The 25,851-nt window shown below is 37.6% G+C and overlaps 2 protein-coding genes across 2 annotated transcripts in view; both read right to left on the bottom strand.

Annotated features, from left to right (window-relative positions):
* The window catches only part of LOC107285239 (di-N-acetylchitobiase-like), a 14,373-nt gene extending 2,517 nt beyond the window's left edge, over positions 1-11,856 (bottom strand). The window contains exons 1-6 of the mRNA XM_015813412.1: positions 11,719-11,856; positions 10,628-10,766; positions 8,602-8,810; positions 3,701-3,869; positions 2,588-2,685; positions 1,554-1,715 (exon numbers count right to left, since the gene is read on the bottom strand). Coding sequence (XP_015668898.1) covers positions 1,554-1,715; positions 2,588-2,685; positions 3,701-3,869; positions 8,602-8,810; positions 10,628-10,766; positions 11,719-11,856 — 915 coding nt within the window. The remainder of the gene's footprint in view (positions 1-1,553; positions 1,716-2,587; positions 2,686-3,700; positions 3,870-8,601; positions 8,811-10,627; positions 10,767-11,718) is intronic.
* A 4,170-nt stretch (positions 11,857-16,026) lies between these two features.
* Positions 16,027-25,851, bottom strand: part of LOC107285249 (di-N-acetylchitobiase) — an 11,543-nt gene continuing 1,718 nt past the window's right edge. Inside the window, exons 2-7 of the mRNA XM_015813422.2 lie at positions 22,550-22,688; positions 18,970-19,178; positions 18,118-18,289; positions 17,108-17,205; positions 16,828-16,989; positions 16,027-16,341 (exon numbers count right to left, since the gene is read on the bottom strand). Coding sequence (XP_015668908.1) covers positions 16,153-16,341; positions 16,828-16,989; positions 17,108-17,205; positions 18,118-18,289; positions 18,970-19,178; positions 22,550-22,688 — 969 coding nt within the window. The 3' untranslated portion in view covers positions 16,027-16,152. The remainder of the gene's footprint in view (positions 16,342-16,827; positions 16,990-17,107; positions 17,206-18,117; positions 18,290-18,969; positions 19,179-22,549; positions 22,689-25,851) is intronic.

The following is a 25,851-nucleotide window of genomic DNA, read 5'->3' as shown; positions in this document are numbered from 1 at the left end:
TTTTTATTAACACGGAGGAGATGGATTGTTTAAGTTTAGACTTTGGAGTTAGAGATATTAATATTTGTGTACTTGTATTTGAATATTAGCCTAGGTTGGTTTGGGAAGTCCGGGGGGTGGGGGGATGGGATATAACATTGTGTAATATCTGTGATGTATTTCTTTTTTCTATGATAAAAACAATAAAAAATTTTATAGAGAAAAAAAAAGAATGTTATTTTTTATACATTTTCTATTAAACAATTCATTCAGCCAAGCATATGAACACGAATATGTCTTTGAATAAGATGCATAAAATAGGGTGCACTAATACTCCTTCCACTAATAACCCTAACTCCGCTGGTTAAGGCCATTGATAAAAATGGCTGTAAGAGGAATTAAAATGTAGTTATACTAGAGATTGGAGATCTTGGCATGGCTATATTGTCTCTTTGTTTTTTTAATTAAAAATTATCTATTTCTTATTCTCTACACTTCTTTCTTTCTCTTACGTTCCTGAGTTGCAATCTATTATTCATAATTTGTACTTTTCCCTTTTAGTATATGTATAAAACCATAAAACTGGTGGGAATTTTAAAATCTAAACAGAGGAACTTGAAGTGTACAAAAGATGGTCACATGGAGCTAGGAAAATATACATTTTGTGCTAATATATTTTTGTTGTTTACATATATATATTTACAAATGTATACTTTCTATGCAAAGGAACCCTTAGAACGGGTAGGCAACCCAAAGAGCCACTTGGACCCGTTTCCCACCGAAAACAAAACAGTGAGAGCCGCAAAACCCTTTTGATATCTAAAATGAAGATAACACTGCATATATCCTTTTTTACCTTTATTATATGTGTGTGTGTGTATGTATATGTATGTATGTATATATATATATATATATATATACACACACACACACACACATATATATATACATATATATGTATACATACATACATACATACATATATCTTAAAAACAATGCTAAAAACCGACAATTGATTCCTGGGAGTGTTCATGATAAAAGCATACAAACGTAAATGAGCACCAGGAAAACAAAACCCTTTAAAAGTTTAAAAAGGTTTTAATAAATAAATAAAGACCCAAGCTTTCGCCGGCTTTTCTGCCGGCATCTTCAGGGATCCGTGTCGGTCAATGGGAGGGCACTTCTTATATTACGGCCACCTTTGCACCCGGCCCATAGGTGCTGTCGTGACGCTCCAATGGCCAATTGCCGTTCTAATTCCGTTCTCATTCCAATGAGCTGATCTACCTGGGCCATGCCTATTTCACACGATCGCTCCACACCCACTCTCTCCTTCCTGCCTATTTCTTATTCCATATATATACTGCTCAAAAAAATAAAGGGAACGTTTTACCATGGAACTGAAGGAGTTTGCGTTCCCTTTATTTTTGTGAACAGTATATATATAAAACAGAGAGAGAGAGAGAGCCAAGTGCCTGTCTCTGTCTCTCTCTGCAAATGGCAGAGGAAGGCTCAAAGAGCCACATGCGACTCCAGAGCCGCAGGATGCCAACCTGTGCCTTAGAATACCTTACCTTGTAGTCTAAAAAGGGAGCTTTTTGTTCCTCATCCCACAGGATCCCAGATGTAGAAGTCTTCTCCAATGTCATGATGATTCTATAGGGGACTTGTCTTATTGTGGCATTATTGCACGGAGCCCCTGAGAAAACATTCTTTGCAAAGAAGCAAACATGATCCTGAAAAAAGGGTACCGGTAATTTCCATTATGTAGTTATGGTAAACTTCAAAAAGGGTTCTGTTATTAATACACGCAATCATTTCTCAAATATGCAGCACTGGAAACCTTTATAAATTCTTATTTGTCTCATGCATGAGAAAATCTCTATTTCCAAAATTAAGCGGTAAGCTTGTGTACACTATTATAGGAAGACAGGTATTTTGAAAAATAATTATCTAAGGCAAGAGGGTACTTCAGGACTCTCAGTGTTATTTCAGAAATGGGTTTTATTGATTCCAGAACCACACGTTTCAGACTACAAACTAAGCAGAGTTTCAAATCTTACCGAGGTCCCTTCAATCACTAGCTTTTCATGCAGCAGTGTCTGAATCATTTGTAGGGGGGCATTTGTGCAGCCTGAATGTGGATATAACCGGTATCTCTGGGATTTTTTTCATTTTTTTCAGAAGAAAATCCATGTCACCTTAGACCAGTATTTTCCAAAATTGACAACTTCAAGATATGTGGACTTTAACTCCCAGAATTCCCCAGTCTCGTTTTACAGAATTTCTTTCTCTGAGTGGTGGCCATTTTTGTTGAATTTATAATAGGGGAAAAAAAATCCATGGTGCTCTATTCTAATCACTCTTCTTTCTTTTAAGATTCTTTCTTTTAAGATTATATTTTATTTTCCCCTCCACCCCACTGGTTACTTTTGGAGCCTTCTCTTGTGGTTTCCTATTTAAATACAACTGCTTATTTAAGATTTTAGAGACAGAGAAACTAAAGCAAATACCTGACAGACAAACTGGTTATTAACATTATTTGACTTATAGTCCTGGGGTGAAATTCATGCCCACAAAACCATAGAAATGAATTGTTTTTTCCTACCTTAACTAAGTTTTGACATGTATAATCATAGCCGTACCATGGAACGCCCATCACCAGTTTCTTTGGATTAATGCCCATGCGAATGTAATGGTCATATCCTGATTTAATACAGAAATGCATTCTCATGGTTGTTATACTTATTTGCATTCAGGCATCTACACTTGTAATATCAACCAGACAAAAGTAATTAAAATAGGCATTCAAAGTAAAACCAAATCAGTAGAGGGTTTTTTCATATAGCATTTTATTCTTTAATTTTGTATTTAATTTATATATAATTTATTTAGATTTCCATTTATTCATGAAGAAAAGAGGTGTTAACAGATTTAAAGATATCAGAGGAGGATTATATACAATTAAGATTCCTATGGGTTAATAGGAAACTTAACTGTATACAATCCTTCTCTGACATCTTGCCAAAAACTTGCCTCCCAAATCTACAAAAGACTGTTTGGATTAGAAAAGAAAGGAAGGTATAAGGGGATCAGCCACTCTTAAGTTGATCCTAATCAACCAGAAGTCTTAGTATATAAAGTGGAATTAGTGGGAAATTTGGGAAAGATTTGGAATTCTAGATACTTAGGAAAGTTAAAAGTATTTGTAATCTAGCATATATACCTTGGATTTTAATAACATCAAAGAAATGTTAAGTAGGATTTCATGGCAGAAAGCATTAAGAAAAAAAGTGCTTAGAATGGGTGGACAAACCTAAAACAGGAGATAATTAAAGCAGAACTGCAAACAATTACAGGGTGGGAGGGGAGAGAAAAGCCAACAGAAAAAAACATTTGGCTATCCAAAAAGCTGACCACAAATCTGATAATCAAAACGATACATATGGGAGGTAAAAAGAGGACCAGAACACTAATAAGTAGCTAGGTTTACATGTATCCAGGTCTACATGTATCCAGGTTTTGCAGTATAGTGTGGTCCAATACTTGGAGAAGGAAAATGTGCCTTCCAGCTTGGAAACTGGTTGTAGAGAGTTTGTAGGACTAGGGCTGATTTTGATTCAATCCCCGATGGTGTTTTATACAAAGATCCAGTCTTTATTTTTTCCCAACTAAAGAAGCTAATAATTCTTTATACTCTGGAGATGAAACTGATTCCTACCCACTAAAGTCTGTTTGTATGGGGCATTGGCCCTTGCTATGCAGTTGGACCACAATGGGCTCTGTTCATCGTAAGACATCACAAATAGGAAATCACAGGAGTCAGCAATTCCAGTATAGTTGTAAGATCTATCTATACATTCAGGAGACCAAGGTACATCAAAAGTTACCTGCAGAGAAAGAAAAGCACAAGCAGTATATATCTCTTCCTTTCTTTATTTTTACTACCCCAAAATCATTTTTAATGTATACAAAGAAAAAAAGATTAGGTGAAATTTTTCTTTCAGTCAAGTTTGCCTCTTGATAAATACTATAATGTAGCAGCAATACGAGAATGTCTGGCTATTGCCACTTTTCAAGATGCTAGATTAACCAACCATTGTAATTCAGCTTTTCAAATCTGTCCAACTTTTCGGGCTGTGGACCAAGCCGAGGCTATACAACAAAGTACTTCACAATTAAATAACTTTTTTTAATTATTAAATTTAAATTATTTTTAAATTATTAAAACCACAGCCATGTCCATTACAGGTAGTCCTTGATTTACAACCATTTGTTTAGCAACCATTCAAAGTTACAATGGCACTGACCTATGACCATCCTCACACTTAAGATCAAAATTTGGGCGCTGAGCAACCAGTATTTACGATAGTTGCAGTGTCCCAGAATCATGTGATTGCCATTGATGACTTTCCTAGCCAGCTTTTGACAAGCAAAGTCAGTGGAAGTCAGATTTGTTTAATGAATGCATGAGTCACTTAACTGTAGTGATTCGCTTAACAGCCATGGTTAAAAAAAAAGAACATAAAATCAGGCATGACATACTTAACCAACCGCCTTGCTTAATAATGGAAATTCTGATCACTATTATGGTAGTAATTTGGGGACTACTTGTATTTGAAAAAGAATATAAAGATTTCTTTTGGAAACATTTTGTGATAAAATTCTATGTCTTACAGCACAATCCTCTGAGTGTTTTAGACTTGTTTGAAGAGTTCAAAGATGTATATCCAATTAAAGCTCATAGACTCTCCATCTGCAACCTACATTTCACAGAAGACGTGGCTGTCTCTTTTATCTCAACATCCTGCTCTTTGAAAAATCAGTTCTTTGTAGTTGGTATATATTTGGGGATTTTTCCCACAAGCTTGCTGTACAGATTTGGCTGTGAATAACACAGGTTTATCTGTAAAGGCTTGCAAACCTTCTAATTAGGTTGGACTTTTGTGTGTATTTTATGAATTGTGTGGGTGATAAACATCAGCTAAACAGAATAAAGCCTCAAAACCTACCTGATCAAAAGGCTCGCTAGTGGGTTGAACATAATCATTTTCTCTCAACCCACAGTTTATCTGTAGGTTCTGTCATATGTTCACAGGACAAAGGCATGCTATAAATCCAATAATAATAACCCACGTCAATTACACTGATTTTGGTCCTATGGATGTCTCCTACCTGTTATCTTCCAACTTGCATTTCCCAACCCAGCACAAAGAGAACCTTAGTTGTCTAAGTTAGGAGCCGTACAAAATGATGATATAGTGGTGGGGGGGGAAATGCAGTGCAAAAAAGCATTAGGGATAGATTGTTGTGGCAGGACACAACAGCAAAGTCTAAATCCAGCTCATAATTTTAGTGGAAGCTAGCTGCCCTATAAATTTTAGTAACCTTTACAACTGAAACTCTTTTTAATAATGTCAACCTTGAGAAAGGAATTTGTGGTAGTAATTTGACTAATCTGTTCTAGAATTATTTTATCAAGGTGGTTCAGGCTAAACTATATTCCCCAATCTGGGAAATATGTAAACAAGTGGAACAAATCTCAAAATTTGTGTTTCTCAACCTTAGTAACTTTAAGATGTGTGGACTTCAAATGGAACTATGGGAGTTGAAGTCCAGACATCTTAAAATTGCTAAAGTTGAAAAACACTGGTCCACACAGTGATTGCTGAGCATTCTGAGAACTAAAATGCACACATTGGCACACAGACTAGGCATATGGGCTGAGTACCAGGGGTTTAATTAGTAAACTCCAAAGGTTCTAGTATGAATAAAGGTGTGCTGGAACGATTTCATTTTTTCCATAGTTTATTGCAAAACGCGCAGTTGCCTAAAATGTGGTTAAAACAAATCTAAACATATTTAATAGCGATATGTATGCTTTGAAAATGATTGTAAGAGATACTTTTAGAATAAACAACATGCAAGAATAGCACTTTCTTAAAGCAGCCATATCTGAAAAAAAAAGTAGTGATGTTTGATCATTAAATTCTGACCCAACTTTTCTTGTTATTTTTCAAAACTTGTATAACCTTGCTATCCAATATGAAGAAACTTTGAATTATATGTCCGTTACATTAACATTGTTCACTTGATGTGAGAATTTGAATGTATTGGTATAGTTCACAATGAGTGATAAATGTTAAAAAATGTTATACAAAACAACAACTTGATCAGAAAAGACGGTGGCATATATTTTTCAACCATAATCTTATATATCAGTGCAATTAAGGATGATGAGAATCTAATTTTGCATTCTGCTCCTCACCAGCTATTTTGTCTATGCTGTTCAAATTCAAAGGCAGACAGTTTCAAGTCTGTTAGTTTCAAGGTACCAATCCAAATTGCAGGCAGTTTATTTGGAAATTTAAAAAATAAATTGCATGTTATTTTTTTCTCATTGTTGTTTTTAAAATACAATCCTCTCAGTTGGGTTGAGAGCACTCGGTGCCATTATTATTTGATTGGTACAGAAAAGCTATGTGCTAATCTGGAGTTGCCACATAGTCCTTCATTAACAATCGTAGTTGAGCCTTGAATTACAATTGTAAATCACTGCAGTCATAAAATGAGGCATCACGCGACTAGACCCAATTTTTCTGCATTTTTTGCTGCAGTTGCTAAGCAAATCCATTTTCTACAATGCGGGTTTTTTTTGCTGGAAATCAGAAGTAAACCAGCAAAAAACCTGTCAAAAATCAAAGTCACATGCAAATGGCCATAAAGGTGAGCCAGTTGCCAAGCCTCCAAAATGATATTACATGATGTGGGGAATGCAGCTATCGTAACGTTGAAACAGGGTCAGGGGTGAATCTGTCATAATTTCAAATGGTCATTCAGTGACCAGTCATATGTTGGGGACTACCTATATGTGAATTTATTGGATTCCATACTCACAACATGATGTATTAGCAGTAAATAGCCAAAAAGGCAAGCTATAGGTTGGTGTTTCGAATTAGTAGAAAGGGACGGGCTTAATATATATCTCAGCTGTATCTTTTAAATGCCATGTAAAATATTCTTTTTCTTTATATTTTTAATGACAACAGGGTTATTCACATTGTTTTCCTGCTACTATCTTCATTTTAATTTTATTTTATGACTATTTGTAAATTGTCTTGTTTGTAATTTACAAGGATAGAATATATCATTCAGAAAATTAAAATTCAGATTGCTGCAGCCTCCCAAATATAATTATTTTGTTTCTAGTGTGACTCTATTATTAGTCACATTTCCGTTCTTCATCATGGCTCAATTAAAATGCTCTCCTCCTATTGATGAGCCAGCAGAAAACTCAACCAGCACAGATTGTTCCATTCCTGTTACCAATCCCAACTCCTTTGTTCTGGGTTGCAGTCATTAGGTGGATGTCTACATTTCCCACGTAGCACTGGTCTCTATTCTTCCACCTTTCCCAAACCGGGGGAAAATTCATCTGTCAATCATAACACAATTGTGATTGTTGATGGTTTTCACTGATAGTTAAGCCATCTGTCAAAACTTGCTTCTACTTTATCTACCTCCTTTTTGTGTGTGTAACAACTGACCAAACAGAGAAAAGGGAGACCTTTATCCAACAGCTTCTGAGGTAATCACCAACTCATAGGCCTGGATTATAAGAATCTAAGCAGTACCCTGCTGGATCGGACCCTTGGCCCATCTAGTCCAGCAGTCTATTCTCAGACTGGTCAACCAACTGCACATGAAACCCACTAGTCTCCCAGCAGATGGCTGTCTATTACGCTGCCATCAAGGCGAGTAGCCATATATCCGCATGACTTCCAGGAATTGATTTGATCCTTTTTTGAAACCAGCTAAAGCTGTTATCCAGCAGCACATCTTATGGTTAACAACAAGCGTGTTTAGCATAGTTCCAATAGCAGCTGCTAGTGTGGGATTTAAGACAGAACTGCGCCCATGTTTAAAATTCCAAACAACAGCTAAGAGGTTCAATAGGTAGACTGTACTATGAAGCTGAAGAGTGCTTGTTCCTCAAGTGCAGCCTCCTTCCCCTTACTTTGCCATGGCTGATCTTGAGCCAGTGATCAACCTGGAGCTTGGCAGGTATAGGGAGAGAGCCAGGTTTGAAAAAAACAGGCTCTTTTGCTCCTGAAAGCAGGACAGAGACCAGTGCTTGATACAGATGCAATGTCCTTACTCCAGTCTGAAATGGCCAACTTTGAGCATGGAGACACTCTAACACTCTGTTGGGGTCACCTGACAGCAACAACAAAATGGCTCTGTGAAGCATAACAGATGATACCCATGGTAAAACTGTTATGGTTGTTGTCTACTTAAGGGGAAAACATTACTTGAACACTAGAAATGCTAAAATTTCTTTAAAAATAGACTGGGCTGACTTGAAGATGAAAGGGGAAGATGAAGAGGAATGTCAGGGCAACAGTGAAAAATAGAGGTTCCCATGATGTAGATAAATATCGGTGAAGAAAAGCCTTTAGTTATGTTGATGCTGGTTTGACAATATATTAGCACCAACAAATATGCAGCATTAAAATGTGCGCTCATAACAGCCAATACTATCAAAAGAAACTCACATTTTAAGACTGAGGATTGACTAAATGGAGAATTTAATGTAAAACATAATCTTTCCTTCTAGTTTACCTGAGAACCAGGAATTTCTTTGTGAAAAACTTCTGTTGTTTCTTTAACTAAAGCAGTTAGTGCATAATATTCAGCTGAGGATTTTTTAACTGTTTGTTCAATGTCTATATTGATTCCATCCATATATTGCTTTTTAGCCAGGCTGATTTTTCGTTTTATCCAGGCTGTTCGAAGAGCAGGTTTTAAAATTTTCTTCATAGATAAGTTTCCTAAACAACACATAACAGTTAATTGCCACTATGTTTGCACCACTAAAAGGAATTTTAAAAAGAAATCACCCAGATGTTTGCCCTGAAGTTATGTCCCATGAGACGGGGGGGGGGGGACTGAGTTTTATATCACAGCTACATTAATTCAGTTCCATTTCTCTCTAAATGAATGATCTGGAATTGCTTTTATGAGGCAAAGCATGTATGAAAAATGATTCAAAATAAAATAAATACAGTGTTTCTACTGTAGCTATACTCAACAATGAAGTTCCAAATAGTAACACTCATCATATGCATATCATCAATAGCCACGCATATTTAATTCATTTAAATTACCACAATATCATTTATTTCCAAATGCATTGGCCATATGGCCTTTTTCCTTCAAACATAAATTGAAATGAGGAATTTATGTAGTATTATTCCTTTGAGAATTTCCATAGGGGGAAAAAAAAACAATTTGAACGAGGCTACTTGTATTATACTACAGCAGAGGTGCCCAAACTTTTGGGCACCAGGGACCGATTCTGTGGAGAGAGGTTTTTCCACAGACTGGAGGATGTGTGATTTTGTGTGCTGCCTACATCTCGTGGATGGGGCTTTGCTTGTTTGTGTGGACCAGTTGCTGGTATGCTGCTGCCCGGTACTGGTCCATGGACCGGGGGTTGGGGACCCCTGTAATATAGAATACCTGTGAGTAATGTATCATAAACAGTTTCTAGAGCTTAAAGCACATTTAAGTAGCTAAAAATATTTCTTAAATAACAGGTCTATAGAATTTGAAAAATATAAGCATTTTTTGAAAGGAAATAGCAGGATGCAACCAACATCTTAAAACCAGCTGTGCTCCTTTTTTCCTCACCCAGGAGAATGGTCTATTTCTAATTATTATAGAATCATAGATCATAGGGCTGGAAGGGACCTCAGAGGTTTTCTAGTCCGACCCCCTGCTCCATCATAGTCAAATGGTTGTTGTCCAGTCTATTTTTGAAGACCTTCATTGATGGAGCAACCACAACCCCAGAAGGCAAGATATTTCACTGATTTTCTTACTGTCAGAATTTCTTCTTCTAAGTTGTACCTCTCTTTGACAAGCTTCCACCCATTACTTCTTGTCCTGCCCTGTGGCATCCTAGAGAATAAGTCAATCTCCTCTTCTTTGTGACAGCCCATCAGGTACTGGGAGACAGTTATCATGTCCGCCCTGATCCTTCTCTTCAACAGGCAAGACATACTTAGGTTTCAACCATTCATCATACAATTTAGCCTCCACACCCTTTATCATTTTTGCTGCTCTTCTCTGCACTTTTCAGAATCTCAATATCTTTTTTGTATCACAATGACAAAAGTGGATGCAGTATTCCAAATGTGGTCTCACCAGTACTGTTCTAACACTTTATCTGTGTTTCGAACTATCATGCTGAGCTGAGCAATTTAATATTATTTAGGAACAGACTGACTTGGTGACAGCCAACCCAGATTGACACCTGTTTGACAAAACTTACTTAAAAACCAGTGGGATGTTTTTCTATTTAAAATAGATTCCTGGCAATTCAGTCAACATATCTTCCATTTATTGGGGGGGGGGGGCTTCACATAATGGAGAACACGAGCTATCCGGAAAATGATGGCATAGTCACTATAAATTTGTGAAAAATAAGACATCATTCTTGAATAATTATTATGGGTTATAATTAGGCACATGTCCAAGGAATAAAGTTAATTGACTTCAGAAGGCTACAATACAGAGGACCCATACCAGCAAACTGTATAAAATGCAATTGTTAACAATTTATGTTACTCTGGATAAAGCAAACCTTTTAAAACAACTCTGGATCCTTTTGAATGAGCATAACATATAAGCTCCGGGTCATAGTCTCCAAAAGTTGCCACTGTTGTAATTTGTGTCCAGTCATAAGATTTCCAGGTCTTCCCACCAACATCAAATACAAAGACCTAGAAAGGCACAGCAAAAAATAATATCTCTTTCCCCTTCTTTCTTTACTCTTGACATGATAATTTTTGGCATTAGAACTAGATAGGCAGGTAGACACATTCCTTAATTAATGTATTCCATAATAAAGAATCATGATCAAATATAAAATTGTGTTTTTCAATTTGTAAAATATAGAGGGGCAACTTTTTAAATGAATTGGCTATTTAATAACAAAGATTCTAAGGTGTGTTTAATATGACTTTTGCCACAATTTTGCTAGCACGCTAGCGTTTTGTTATAAGAGACTTTATCCATTTAACAAGTGGAAAATATGAGTTGTATATAATAACAGTATTAAGATTGCCTCTGTCCTCCATTCCTCACTATCAAGGCCCTTATACCTTTCATAATCTAGCAATCCGAAATGAAGTCGGAGAGCTGCAAACCGTATTTTGAACACAGGAGGTTTCAGGTTCAGTCCTTTGCTTTTCCATCTGCCCAAAGTCTAGAGATTTAGCACTGGTCGCCACTCTAATAATACCCTGAACGCTACATAAACCACTATCTAGCTTCAAACAATGCCTGGAACCACGAAGCCATCCAAGAAATCAGGTTCCCATGATTCTCTAAGCCACAACAAAAAATACCTGACACGTTTAATGCCAACAAAGCTCAGCAGATCCGGCAAGCGCAGCTGCTATGCTAGATCCTTAACTAACCTTACCCACGTTGTAAGAACACAAAGCTGCTGTGCCCCGACTTCAAAAGCCACAGTAGTTGCGAGGGCCTCCGCTGATGCACTTTTGACATTTTAAGTGACCGCTCAGAAACATTAAGTGGAGTGCAAGGCAACCTATTTAGCGAGCTGCAGAAGGAAGACCGGAGAGGGACCGATGGCAGTAACACGTGTCTCTCCACCCCTGCCCTTGACTTCCCCGCTGCTTCGTTTCAGAAGACCCTCCGTCTGCGCACCTCGAAGTCGCACTGAGTCGAGATAGGTTTGCAAAGCGCAGGCTGCTCGCACGGGCACGCGCTGGAGCCCAAGAGCCGACGGCAGAGGAGGAGCGCGAGGCAGAGGAGCGCGCCCCCGTCGCCTAGCAACCGCTTCATCCAGGAGATTTTCCCGTTTGGAATCGGTTTCTTTAGTTGGTCATTCTTGTCCTTTCCCTGCCTCCCCCCCCCACACCCCCCCCGCGTTGAAATCAGCTATGGAAAGTGGGATGGGCCAATTCTATTCGCTTCGAGCGCTTGAAAACTCTGCCTGGATTTTTTTCCCCCCATTTTTTTCTCCCTCGCTTGAAAAGAGTAAAAGTGACAAATGCTCACAAAGTAACAAAGGCACCTGGGCTTTGATATATTGTCAATCAAATAACCCTGGGGTTCACATAGTCTGAACCAATACCGCCATCAGCACCCCCATTTGGTTCACGAACTTAACGCCCTAGGTCAGGGGTAGGCAACCTTGGCTCTTTTATGACTCGTGGACTTCAACTCCCAGAATTCCTGAGCCAGCTGTGCTGGCTCAGGAATTCTGGGAGTTGAAGTCCACGAGTCATAAAAGAGGCAAGGTTGCCTATCCCTGCCCTAGGTTCTGGAGAATTTGAAAACACCTGGGCTACTTGACCAGTATCTTTACCAATATTTTTATCTACTGCTAGGTGGCAGCAAATTGATTCAGAAAACTCTGAATGTGCTGCTGGTTAGAATATTGCAACCCCGATGCCATGGGCCTAGCTAACCCAAAAGAAACAAACCAATTTATGGTTGCATGCAATAGCTAAATTCACACACTAAACTTAATATGAGATTTATGTTTGAGTAGTTAAACTACTGTGTTTTGTAATCTATGGTGTACAATACTACATTTTGTGCAAAGTTAGTCCAAGATAGGAAAGAGATGGCTGTTCACCACAGTCCTGATCACCCATTGCTTATCTTATGTCATGCAAATGGAGGAATAAATTAGAATTAAATTAAGTTGTGGTATGTAAGAATTTCTACCACTCTTGAGTTTTAACATTGTACAGTTCATGGAATTATTATTCTATCTGTATCCTGTTTAGGGTTGCCAGGTCTGCTTCCAAAAAATAGCGGACAAGCGGGGGGGGGGGGTGTTAAGTAGTAAAAAAAGTAGACTGTACAGCTTTAGATTACGTACCATTTCATCATAAAGCTTTTGAATAAAAAAAATGTCCACTATTTTGTGAAAAAAAATAGTGAACATAATGTGAAAAAAGTGGACTGTCCACTCAAATAGTGGACACCTGGCAACCCTAATTTCCTGTTCTTTTATATATAACTCAAGGCAACAAACATACCTAAAGCTCCTGCCTCTTTTCCCAGAACAACAACCCTGTGAGGTGGGCTAGGCTGAGAGACAGTGATTGGTCCAAAGGCTTTTACACTTAAGGGAGGTCTAGAACACAGTCTGGTTTCCAGGCCATACATTCAACATTAAGCTCAAGTCCCAAAAATGTTCATTTTTCTTCAATCATATCTCTCATGGAATCCCAATTGAGAAAAGCTGCTCTATCTGAATTCTTTTGTACAGAATTACACTCATTACAGGTTGCTGTGGCAGTTTTGGATTTCCAATAAAATAAATATCTCATGTCAATTTCTGGGCAGTACAATCCTGCACCAAGAAATCCCTACTTGGCGAGTTTGTATAGAAAGCCACACTTTCAGACCTTGACACCATTGCTGTCATTCCAATCCAGACTAATTATAGATCCTTCACTTTACTCTGAAGTTAAACTGCAACCCAGGGGTTCATTTTGTATCTATGGGCTCCCTCTAGTGCTTTTGCAGTAATGGCAGATTTTAATCATACAGATTTTTTGAACAGGAGGAAATTTATTAGAAAGCAACAGAGCCTCTTTGCTAACTTGCAGAGAACTTTATCAATCTGTCCAGTGGTGGACAACCTTTTTGGGCTCGGCATGTCAAAAATTCAGAAAATGCCTAACTTGACTTTTCTGGCATGTCATGCCCACACAAAATTACCCAGGAACAAAAGAGAAATATTTTCTGTCTCCTCACCATACATGCCATCCTGAACAGCAACACTCAATGGCAGTACCAGGGCAAGGCCTAACGCCTAGGCATCAGCTTCAGCCTTAGCTCCACCACTGCCACTCAAGAGAGCCACCTTGTACTGTTCCCCAAGGAGTCTGCCACATACCACTTATCTTCAGGAGGTGCTCTTTTTCTGTTAACAGGCCCTGCAAGCTACCCGAGGCTGATCCAGGTCACACAAGGCCTCTATTCTTGAAGCAGCTTCAGATAATGTTCTTTCGTAGATTCTGCAGCCTCTGAAAACAGTGTGAAAATATGCCCCATTCTTGTATTTTTTGGTGGCTGCAGAAGCTGCACAAGAAACAGCTCTCTCACATAAGTTCCAGAGGCCGCACAAAAGATAGCCCACTCTCACATGGCCTCCATAGTCTCTGCAAATCACATGACATCAGGTGCGATTTCGAAAATAGATGTTGGTGTTGGTGAATGCTGGTATATCAACCCAAAATTTTGTGACATGTTACTTTTGACACAAGTGCCATAAGTTCATCATCACTGATCAAATCCAAATTCATTTGTAAGGTATAAATATAGCACTGTCAACAGTTCCATTTCAAAGTAGCAAAAAACAACAACGATCCATTTAAAAGCAAACAAGTCTCAATGAACCTTGGTCTCTAATAAGCCTGTTTTTAAGGAAGCAACCTTAAAATGTGATTAATGTTTTGCCTTTGTCACATGAATGGTTCGCTTGCTACATTGTGAAACCACTTTAACTCATTAGCTTCTCTTTTTCTAAACAAATATTTGCTCTGGCCCTGAATTTATAAAAAACACAAGTATTACATAAGAAGCAAAATGTGTTAATACTTTATGTAATTCAGAGGTTTAGGTATCTATGGTTAGAATTCAATCACCTCCATGTGACGAAAAAATAATTATCTTAACTATCATTTTCATGGAAAGTATTATTAACCAGACATTCTCTGTTTTCTATTCTTATATAAAACAAGAAATCTTGCAATTCTTTTGGTTGTAACAATGCAGAAAATTGTACATAGTTTTTTTTCTTATGTGAACTTCATTTGCACCAAATAGCATCTTTCTTTCTTTTGCTTTCTAAGGATATATAACTTTAAACTTAGAGAAAAGCTCTATTTCAGATTAAAGAAAATTGAACACAATCAAGTACTTCAGTTAAAATGCAATTTTAAATCCCCTGCTTGAGCATTTAGTTGTCAGAATCCATACTGACTTGAAGGCATAAAGAAGTATATTAACCATTAATATTCTTCTCTCCCTTCCATTTTGTACATCTGTTCAAAGGAAAGCTTTCATGTTATGCCACTCCAATCTTTCAGTTTATCACCTGAATAATAATAATAAAAAAGAGAGATGATAATAGACTCTAAATGGCCTCTGAGCAATGTCCTCTGCTTACTATTTTCATTTGACTGCTAATATGATATACTCAATAGCTACTAAAGGAATACATCAAAGAGCTGTTTAAAACACTCCATAAGGCATCTATAGAAATTAGGCCACTCTTCCTTTTGATCTAGTTTGGGGCTTGTCTAGCTGGGAAACCCTTCTGGATTCGGAGAGTTGAGTTTTCTTTCAGGATAGTAGAAATCAGGCCTTTGAGAATACAATACTGATGGCCAAATAAAGATCAATGAAATAATTTTTGACTTATTATTTATGTTTCCCATCACACTTCGGGTGCTTGTTATTCAGTCTTCTTCTTCATGTCACATCTTGGCTAGTTTGGATTAGAAATCTGCTTAAATTAGGAATGATTCAGGAGCGCTTCAGTTCTGCTATAACAAGACAACTTAGGGACAACTCTGTGAATGTCCTAGAGTGGCCCAGCCAGAGCCCTGTCTTAAACCCTATAGAACATCTCTGGAGGGACCATCAATGGTCACCATCCAATCTGACTGAACTTGAGAGGATTTTCAAGGAAGAATGGCAGAAAATCCCCCAATCCAGGTGTCCAAAACTTGTTGCATCATACCCAAAAAGACTCGAGGCTGTAATTGCTGCCAAAGATGCTTCAACAAAGTACTGAGTGAAGGGTCTGAATCCTTATGCCAATGGGATATTTCAGTTTTTTCTTTTTAATAAATTTATAGACATTTCTAAAATTCTGTTTTCACTTTGTCATTATGGGGTACTAAGTGTAGATTAATAAGAAAAAATGAATTTCAATAACTGTAGAATCAGGCTGCAGCATAACAAAACTGACAAAAGTGAAGGGGGTCTGAATATATTCTGCAACTTTTATTTGTTGACAAGAATAGATTAAGTGTATACAGTATAATTAAAACTCAAATGGTGCATAATTAAAACAGGATTAAATTTAAAATGGCAGTGTACACAGAAATATTATTTTGGCAACAAGGCATCCCACATTGCTTCTGTCTGTTGTTGTGTTTCAACACTCCCAGAATATTCAAGACAATTTGCATTCCACATTCCGATGCCCCTCAGGCCATGTGTTTTCACATAGGCAGTTTTCAGAGAAATACTCCTGGGATCATCAAACCATACTTGATGAAAACCACCATGTGAATCCTGTAAGACAGGAGAATGTAACAGCAAAAATATTAACAAATATATTAACTGATGTTCTTTTCACCTCAGCCCTTCAAATCATTAGCCACCTTTCTGCATGAAATATGAAAATCTATAATCGCTAAACATATTTCAAATTATTTGACAAGATCACCAAGTGAGTTTAATGAAGCTGAATAATTTGGATTCAGTCCCCCACTCATATCATCTCCTTCATGTTTTCCCTTCCTTTCTCTCCCCTCCCCTTACCCTTACTTTTACCCTTACCCTTTCTTTCCTTTATTGTAAGCTCTTTAATTTCTATACATATTGCCACTGGATTTGATTTGAAGCTTCCTTGTGAATTTGTTATATTGGTCCTAGTAAAAGTAATGCTGTACTTTTATTTGGTGATTTTCCCCCCCATCAATATATCAACATAGCTATCTTATATGTTTGATGCAGTAAACTAATTAAAATAATGTTCCAAATAAATAAACAACTTACCTTATATTCCAAATATGGTGCTTTCTGTTCCTCATCCCACAGAATCCCAGAAAGAGAACTATTCACTTGAGTCATTATTGTTTTATAAGGAACCTGACGTCCTGCTGCATCGCTACATGGAGCTCCCCGGAAAGGGATTTTTTCAATGATGCACTCATGAGTCTGAAAAAAATACAACTTTTGTTATGGAACTGTATTAACACTTTAAGAAGGATTATTGTTCAGGTAAAGTAAATACCACAGTTGATAAAGATAAACAAGTCATCCGTGTTTCTCTTACCTTTGATAAATTTTGACAAGTATAATCATAGCCATACCATGGAACTCCCATCACCAACTTCTTTTGGTTAATGCCCATGAAAATGTAATTATCATAACCTAATTTAATATAAAATTCAGAATTTATCCACATGCTTTTTTTGTTTTTATACACTTCCATACCTATAGTTACATTTGCATCATCAAGCAAACAAAGGCTACTGAGGTAAACATTCAAGATACAATTAAACCTTCAGATCTCTCAGATGTGGTCCACTCTTTCTAGACAAACATTTTTAATTTTTCTTACTATTTATTTTGCTTTCATGAGAATGTAAGAACTAATAGTACATAGCCTTAGAAAAGGTACATGATCAAGATTATTGCTAATTAATCAAACTAACTGAGGTTGTCTTTTGCAATGAAAGCCAAGTAAGCTCTTCCATCCAATCCAATCAGGTATCTCCTATGTTAAATTGCCCTCAATGTAATTCTCAGCAAATATTTTGAAGATTCCAGGAAAGGAAAATATTTGTAGCTCTAGCTACAAATTGTAGGACTAGCATTGATGATGTTACCTAATTCGGTTAATGAAACATCTGCGAGACAAAAAAACAAACAAGTTCACAGAGAATCAAGAACTCCTCATTTTGAAGAATAGATGATATTATATTTCGCTTTTACCTTATTTACTCTCAAAAGCTTTTTTAAAAATAATATGTTTAGATCCCTTCAGATATAGAAAATAATATGTTTAGATCCCTTCAGATATAGTAATGACAATTAAATCTCTAAAGACTACAGATATAATTGCTATTTTAAAAAAAACTAGCTTTAATTATTGATTAATTGTACACACAGCACAGACTGGTTAATTTCTGGATTTTGCAAACTACCTAGGGACTATTTTTACCACAGAGCAGAATAAAATGCTCTAACTAAACATACTTTACATTCTTCAAATTTGAAATACTGCAGATATTGTAGGTTTTTTGTAAGACTTCCAACATTCTCTCTTGTTTTATAGCATACCTGCTAAGGTTTGGTTATATGGAGCATTGGCTCTTGCTATGCAGTGTGACCACACTTGACTCTGCTCATCATAAGACATCACAAACACAAAATCACAGGAGTCAGCAATCCCAGTATAGTTGTAACATCTTCTATCTATACATTCAGGAGACCAAGCCACATCAAAAGTTACCTGTGTATGAAAGAAACATAGCCATCTCTCTCTCTCTCTCTCTCTCTTTCATTCCTAGTGTTTTTCCACATGTGCAGGGTCCACTTTTTATGGATCAACCAAGTGTTGATCCTACACTAGCAACATAAATCATAGGTCTGCACAGAAACCATAAAATTACTAATATGAATGTTAAAGTGCAGTGGAACAGGCTCAAACACTATAATGAAGCCAAGGCATTTCACTGGCACCATACTATAACATAAAACATTGGACAAGTTTTCCCTTAGAAACCAAAACTAAAATGCATCTAATGGCAAATGGACAAAATTCCTAGGGGAACTGCAGGAGAACTTTATTTTTTCCTGAAAGGATAGCAGGATCCAGGTCATCTGGAACTTGAAGAGGGTGTTGCTGTACAGCGTATAGCTGTAATAGAGAAGGTAAGACCCTCATGTCCAGGAAAATGACATTACATAGTAGACAAAACATGGAACATGGCATTCCTGTTAATTCTGGCGGGGTGAGGAGAAATAATCAGAGATCAAATAATAGCCTGGCCTTGTGCCATATAAGGACTTAAGAGTGATAACAAGCATGTGTGAATCATATCCAGAAGTCTTGCTGCATTCTGGTACATAGTTTAGAAGTATGAACTTGAACTAGTGTATGGGCGACAAGAGTCACTGTTCTATTTTTACCTGGGATCCTGGAATTTCTTTGTGAAAAGCATCTGCGGTTTCTTTAACCAAAGCTGTTAATGCATAATATTCCGCTGACAACGGGTTAATCTCTTGCTCAATGTCAAGATTGATTCCGTCCATATACTGTGTTCTGGCCAGGTCTACCTGCTGGTTTATCCAGGCTGCTCTAATCGCAGGATCAATAATTTTCTTCACAGATATGTCTCCTGAAATAAAAATGGTGATGATTTGCCGAATTGCTGCATTATTAAGGTATTACAAATATTCTGAAATCAACATCATCCTTATCGTAATATCTTTGAAGTATATTCTGTTCTGACAATTTCAGTTTTGTTCTGCTATTTTGCAATACTGAAGCTATTGACCAGTAATGCACAGAGAGGTCTTAGTCACTACTGGTAGCAATTAGATGCATAACTCTACCCCATTCATTCATTCATTCATTCATTTATATTTAGCATATGGCAACCCCACCCATTTTTGTGCAGATAAATCCTCTTCCCATCCCCCAGAGCAAAAGGAAGGCAAGTAATTAAAATAATTCTGTCTGTTTGTCATGATGAGGTAGCCTTGCAGTGGAACTCTTTACCATCATGTCTTTCTGAGAACAGAAAGGAAGTTGGGCAAGTGTCCCCACCAATAGCCAAGCTACTGATATGCATATTATTACTGATATCTATTTCTGCTCTTGCAGCTGTACTTTCTGCTTGCAAATGGAAGATTCCTGTTTGTACAAAATTCCTCATTTGAAGCAAAGTTGCCAAGCATAATAGTAAGTGCCCAGCAACAGTACAAATCATGATCTCTGTACATTTCACAAGTAGATCTGAACCCCTATTTGATGACGCCATTAAAAATAGTCAAGTAATGATTTTAAATCACTTTTTGCTTTTGCAAAATTACTTCTAGAAAGGAGAATTCCTATGAGGAAGGAAAATCTACACGATTATCCTTGTCCATGGATTTATGTATTGAAAAGTGAAGACCCATATCTCTTCAGAAGAGCAGGGCTAGGTTGTAAAAGATTTATACCAACCTTTCATATATTAAGTATGATTTTTTTTTAAAAAAAGAAGCCTTAATCAGCATATCAGGGCAGATCACAGGAATGAATATCTGCTGGATTTTATTCATCACATAGCTTTAAAAAGAGGCCATAAGCATGAGCATGAAGAGAGGACCAGAAATTCATTACATGAAAGAGAAACTGAAACAAGGAACACCAAGGTCCTAAGTGCTTCAGATGTTGCTTAAGATACCAAAATAATAATAGCCATACAATAAGTTGTTCAGCTTTTGTGTACTCATGGATTGGGATTTATATACTTTTTCTGCTGTGCTTTCTATTCTGCTTTGCTGGTGACATTTATGTGGATAAACTCATTATTTGAATACTGTTTAGTGTTAAAAGTAATACTGGCTTGTCTGAAAAACAGTGTATGAGAAAAATCTAGCAGAGAAATTTCATTATTAATTAATAAATTTATTGTCATTGTATGTGCGTACATAGTATACATATACAACGAAATTTACTTGACACCCAAAAACCAGGTCCCACACACATAATCCCCAGACACACTCCCCCCCACCACAATCCCCACCCCTAAAACCACCCAACATCCACACAACAGACCAAGTAATGCTGTCCAACAGTTCATTGATGGTGGCCCTTTAGTTCGTTGTTGAGTGCAATTAAAAACTATTCAGAAAACGTGTGGTCCGAGTTTTAATTATTCTGTATCATTATGTAAGAACATTATCACAAACTGGATATAGTAATCATTTCATGTGGATTCATTCCAGATGAACTGGTCCACAGCCTTCAACCATGCTACAAATCTAATACTTACATAGATGGGTTGACTGGGGAAGGCTGACCAGAACAAAATCAGTAGGCTTTGAGAAATAACTTCCTGGTTAGGACAACATATTTACTTTTTCTGCCAAGGCTAAATGGCCAAGTCTCCATTTCACATGATAATCAAAGAAACTGACCACCTCCATTTTTAAGAGGTTGATTTTGGACATAAGTGACTATTGTTCAAATTTATTTCCTTGTTGTAATTGGAGCCTTGTGAATGAATTTATTTTGTGAAAGTCTGGTTAATATGCTTTAAAAATCAGTATGAACTTTTTAGCAGTCTGAATTCTTGTTTCCAATTGTTATATAATCTAGTTAACCAGTAACTTAGGATGTCAGTGTTTCCCTAACAATTAGTAAGAAAAGCCGAATGACCAAAATACGTTATATTAAACATGATTTGTTTGTTTTTGAAAAACATAATGTTGCCACTTTATTAGGAAAAGCAGTGAAAGAAGGTCCCAATTCTCTGAATTTTATATATATCAAAAAGGGCCCATAGAGTTGTTCTTCTGTCAACATAAATGTAATGGAGTTAAATATGAATACAAATTAGTTTAACAATGAAACTGATATTTATTCCATTGAAGTTTTACAGGTAGTCCTTGACTTGTGACCAAAATGTATGTTGTTAAGTGAGACATTTGTTAAGTGAATTTCACTCCATTTTATGACCTTTCTTGCCACAGTTTTAAGTGAATCGCTGCAGTTGTTAAGTTGGTGACACTGTTGTTAAATGAATCTGGCTTCTATTAACTTTGCTTGTCAGAAGGTTACAAAAGGGGATCATATGATCCCGGGACACTGCAACTATCTTAAATATGAGCCGGTTGCCAAGAACCCAAATTTTGATCATGTGACCATTGGGATGCTGCAACAGTGTTGTGAAAAATGGTCATACGTCATTTTTTTCAGTGCTGTTGTAACTTTGAATGTTCACTAAATGAGCTGTTGTAAGTCCGAGGACTACCTGTACATGCAGTCAGCTCTAAATGTACAACTGGAGAATGGTTTTCAGAGGACACAAAAGTACTCCAAGGTATATACTATTTAAAATACCAGACCTGGGTAATATATATATATACATGAGGTTATGTCTGTGATGGAGTATTCAGCACACTCAAATATTTTGAAACATATGCAACACTGCAATTTTTCAACTTATCTAGAATTCCTTTGTGCTAAAAGTGATTGGACTGAATAGAAAACATTATTTTATCCTGAGTCTGGTGATGCCCTAATGCAAATTCTTTTAATATGTCATGGGTAAATTATGATCATAATGGCTACAGCACGGGTAGGCAACCTTGGCTCTTTTATGACTCGTGGACTTCAACTCCCAGAATTCCTGAGCCAGCCATGGTTGCCTACCCCTGAGCTAGAGTGTTACACAATGATTAAAGCTGAATTCTTGCGCACACTTAATATAGGGAGGATTTTAAATTGGGTTTATTTTAAATCGGGTTTATTTTAAGAAAAATTTTTAAGCAGCACAACTCTAAACAATTGGTTTTAATTTGGTTTTATTTGGTGGGGATTGTAAATACGTTTCTGTTTTTAAATATGTTGTGAGCCGCCCTGAGTCCCGTTGGGAGAAGGGCGGGATATAAATCAAATAAATAAATANAATAGATTTAATTAAGCTCAGTGGGTGCTATATGTGAGAAAAGACATAAAGACAAGGTGCAGAAAACCATTATCCTGATTAGAACTTACCTTTCAGTACTACTCTGGAGCCTTTTGAATGAGCATAACACATAAGCTCAGGGTCATATTTTCCAAACGTGGCCACTGTTGTAATTAGTGACCAATTATAATTTTTCCACGTCTTCCCACCAACATCAAATACAAAGACCTAGAGGAACAGTAAAAAAAAAAAGTGTCACTCTCATCACTGTCCTTTAACTGATTAAGCTGATAAAGAAAACTATTTTAATTAGGACTAGGGGAAAAAAAAACTTTCTCCAACCTGAATTTTTTTTTTTTTGCATGTTGAGCCAATTCCCATAATTCTCTGTCCAAAGTCCAACACATTCAAAGGGCATCAGATTGGGAAAAAGGCCTAAAAGTTATTTGCTTAGTATACGTTCTGATACTTTGGAATTTAGAAATTCTCAGTTCAATAATAACCTCCCCTAGAGTGACTCATGCATTTTTTCTGCATAAAAATATACATAAAGATTCCTTCCCCCAATTAATAAAGAAGTGACTTTAAGTTTTTTAAGTCTCTACAAGTCTCTTGTACAATAAATGCTTTCATAACTACTATTTTTTTCTGCTTGTATTTACTGATTCAGATATATCAAAGAGATTAATTAAAATTCAAAGTTTTCCTAACCATAAAAATGGTTATATGCCATCTTTTAATAAGCCGTAAGATTTCTAAAATCATTAACATTACAGATAGTCCTCTACTTACAACCTATTGCTTAAGAACCGTTCAAAGTTACAACAGACTCAAAAAAATGTTACTTACAGTCTGTCCTCAAAATTATCACTTCTATGCCATTCCCATAATCATATGATTTTAGGCACTTGGCAACTGGCTCGCATTTACTACCTGTTGCAGCATCCTATTGTCATTAATCATGTTTTGCAACATTTCTTGCCATTTTCCAGGGGGGGGGGAGGCCAATTGTAGTGGTCAATTGTAGTTATAGGTCAAGGAGTACAAATATATTTAGACAGTATCCTGTCTTTCAGTTTACGTAAGTGGCCATTGTAATTTAGGTTTGTACAGTAAAGGCTTTAGAAAATGTTAGGCAGACTGTGTATCTTGGCTGTGTGATATTTTCTTTTATGAAAGCCCATTTACTTGTCTCATGCATCCTGGTGATGGTTTAAAGACAGATTCCTACAAAATGCCAGAAGAAGCAGGATATGTTAATTGACTAGAAAAAAATCCTGATAGGGACACGGAAGCTATTGTCAACTGCACAGTGTTTATGTTAAAAAAATAAAGCCTCCTTCATGAGTCCAACACTTTTTTTAATGTCTGTGTAGTTCTCTTAGCCACAAAATAGCTTGCCACTGCCACATTCTGGTTTGTTTTCCTTTTTCCTATTTCCCAGTCTATCCTACAGCCCTGCTACTTCCTGGTGAGCTCCCATTCAAATATTAATCAGACATGATCCTGCTTGGCTTTCTCAGTTCAGCCAAAATATGTAATTTCTCTTTTCTTTCTTCAAATTGGGATGGATTTATTTACTTATTTACTTACTTATATGTCAAGCTTGCCTCTCTCCCAAAGCACTCTGAATAGTAAATAAATACAACAAACAGAACCTATAATAGCAAAAACAGTATAAAAAATAAATAGCAATAGCACTTGAGGCCCCCCCCAAAAAACTCTCATCATGGTAAACAGGTAGACCTGCACCCACATCAGAACTCCATTAATACCCCAATCCCCTGGAAGAATACCCAGGTCTTTATCGTATAGAGGGCCAGCAGGGTTGGGGCTATCCATATCTCTGGGGAAAGTTTTTCCACACAACAATACCATGATAGAAAAGACAACTTTCCAAGGATCTACCAAGTAACACAGCTTCATTGATGGGACCTGGAGGATGCCCACTCTACCCTTTCTGATGGGATCATCAGGGAGAGGCAGTCCCACAAGTAACCTAGCTTCGTGCTATGCAGGACTTGGAAAATTGACAACCGGAACCTGAAATTGCATCTGGAAGCCCACCAGGAGCCAGTACACCTCACAAAGCAGCAACATTATGTGAGCATACTGTGAGGGCCTAGTACTCTCTGGGCCGCGGCATTCAGGACCAGCTGGAGCTTCCAAACACTCTTCAAGGACAGTCTCATGTAAAACATGTTTCAATAGTCCAGTACAAGTGAGCATGAGCAATGCTTCTCAGTCTAAGAATGGGTACAACTTCTGCACAAAATGTAATTGTGGCACAAAAAAAACCCCTTTCTTAGCCATAGCTGCCATCTGCTCTTTGAGGAGAACCTCCAGGTTGTACAGAAATTCCGCCTTGGGGAGTGTTATCGCCCATTCAGAGTCACTGATGGAAATTCACTAGATATGAGGGGGGGCTCAAAAACCACAGCCATTTGTTCTTTTGAGGGTAAAACCCAAGGGACTTCTTCGCCAGCCAGACCTTCACAGCCTCCAGGCTCTAGGAAAGCAGCTCAATTATGCATTACCCAGGTGGCTCAGAGCATAGATATACAACGGAGTGTCATCAGCGTAATGATGGCATTTCAACCTCTGCTGATGGAGCACATCGCCCAGCTGTTTCACGTACTATAGATGATAAACAGGAGCAGGAAAAGGTTTGAGCCCTGTGGCACCCTGCAAAGCAGAGGCTGAGGGCCGGATCTCTCCCCTCTCCAGTAATTTCTAGCAATTATGAATATTTGCCAGTTATTTTCAGATTAGTCACCCTTTGCTTTCATTTTGCAACCACTGTCCTAGAGTTTCACCCCAGCACCAGGAAACTGAAGAAGAGAAAGATGAGTTACACCTTAAGGCTTAGGCTAGAAGACGCCTCCATTTTTCCTTCCTCCGTGAACACAGGGCATTGATCTATTTCAACAGTGATCCATTTTTCCTGGACTGGACAACCAATCACAGGAAAATCCTCAGCCGCATCCAGGCCTCTAGATACTCCCATGTAACACCTCTCCTGCGCGAGCTGCACTGGCTGCCTGTGGCCTTCCGGGTGCGCTTCAAGGTGTTAGTAACAACCTTTAAAGTGCTCCATGGCAATGGACCTAGGTATTTGCAAGACCGCCTCCTACCAAATACCTCCCTTCGACCAGTCCGCTCCCACAGAGAGGGCCTCCTTAGGGTGCCGTTGGCCAGTCAATGCCGGCTGGCGACCCCCAGGGGGAGAGCCTTCTCTGTGGCAGCTCCTGCCCTCTGGAATGACCTACCCCCCGACCTACGTACAACTGCGGACCTGCGCCTTTTTCGCCGAGCCCTGAAAACCCATCTATTTCGTGCGGCCGGCCTGGCGTAGTCTTAATTAGGTTTTAGTATAGGTTTTTATATGGGG

This window comes from Protobothrops mucrosquamatus, unplaced genomic scaffold (genome assembly GCF_001527695.2).
Source record: "Protobothrops mucrosquamatus isolate PMUCROS unplaced genomic scaffold, P.Mucros_1.0 scaffold155, whole genome shotgun sequence".
NCBI lineage: Eukaryota > Metazoa > Chordata > Lepidosauria > Squamata > Viperidae > Protobothrops > Protobothrops mucrosquamatus.
This window is presented reverse-complemented; position numbering and strand designations above follow the sequence as displayed.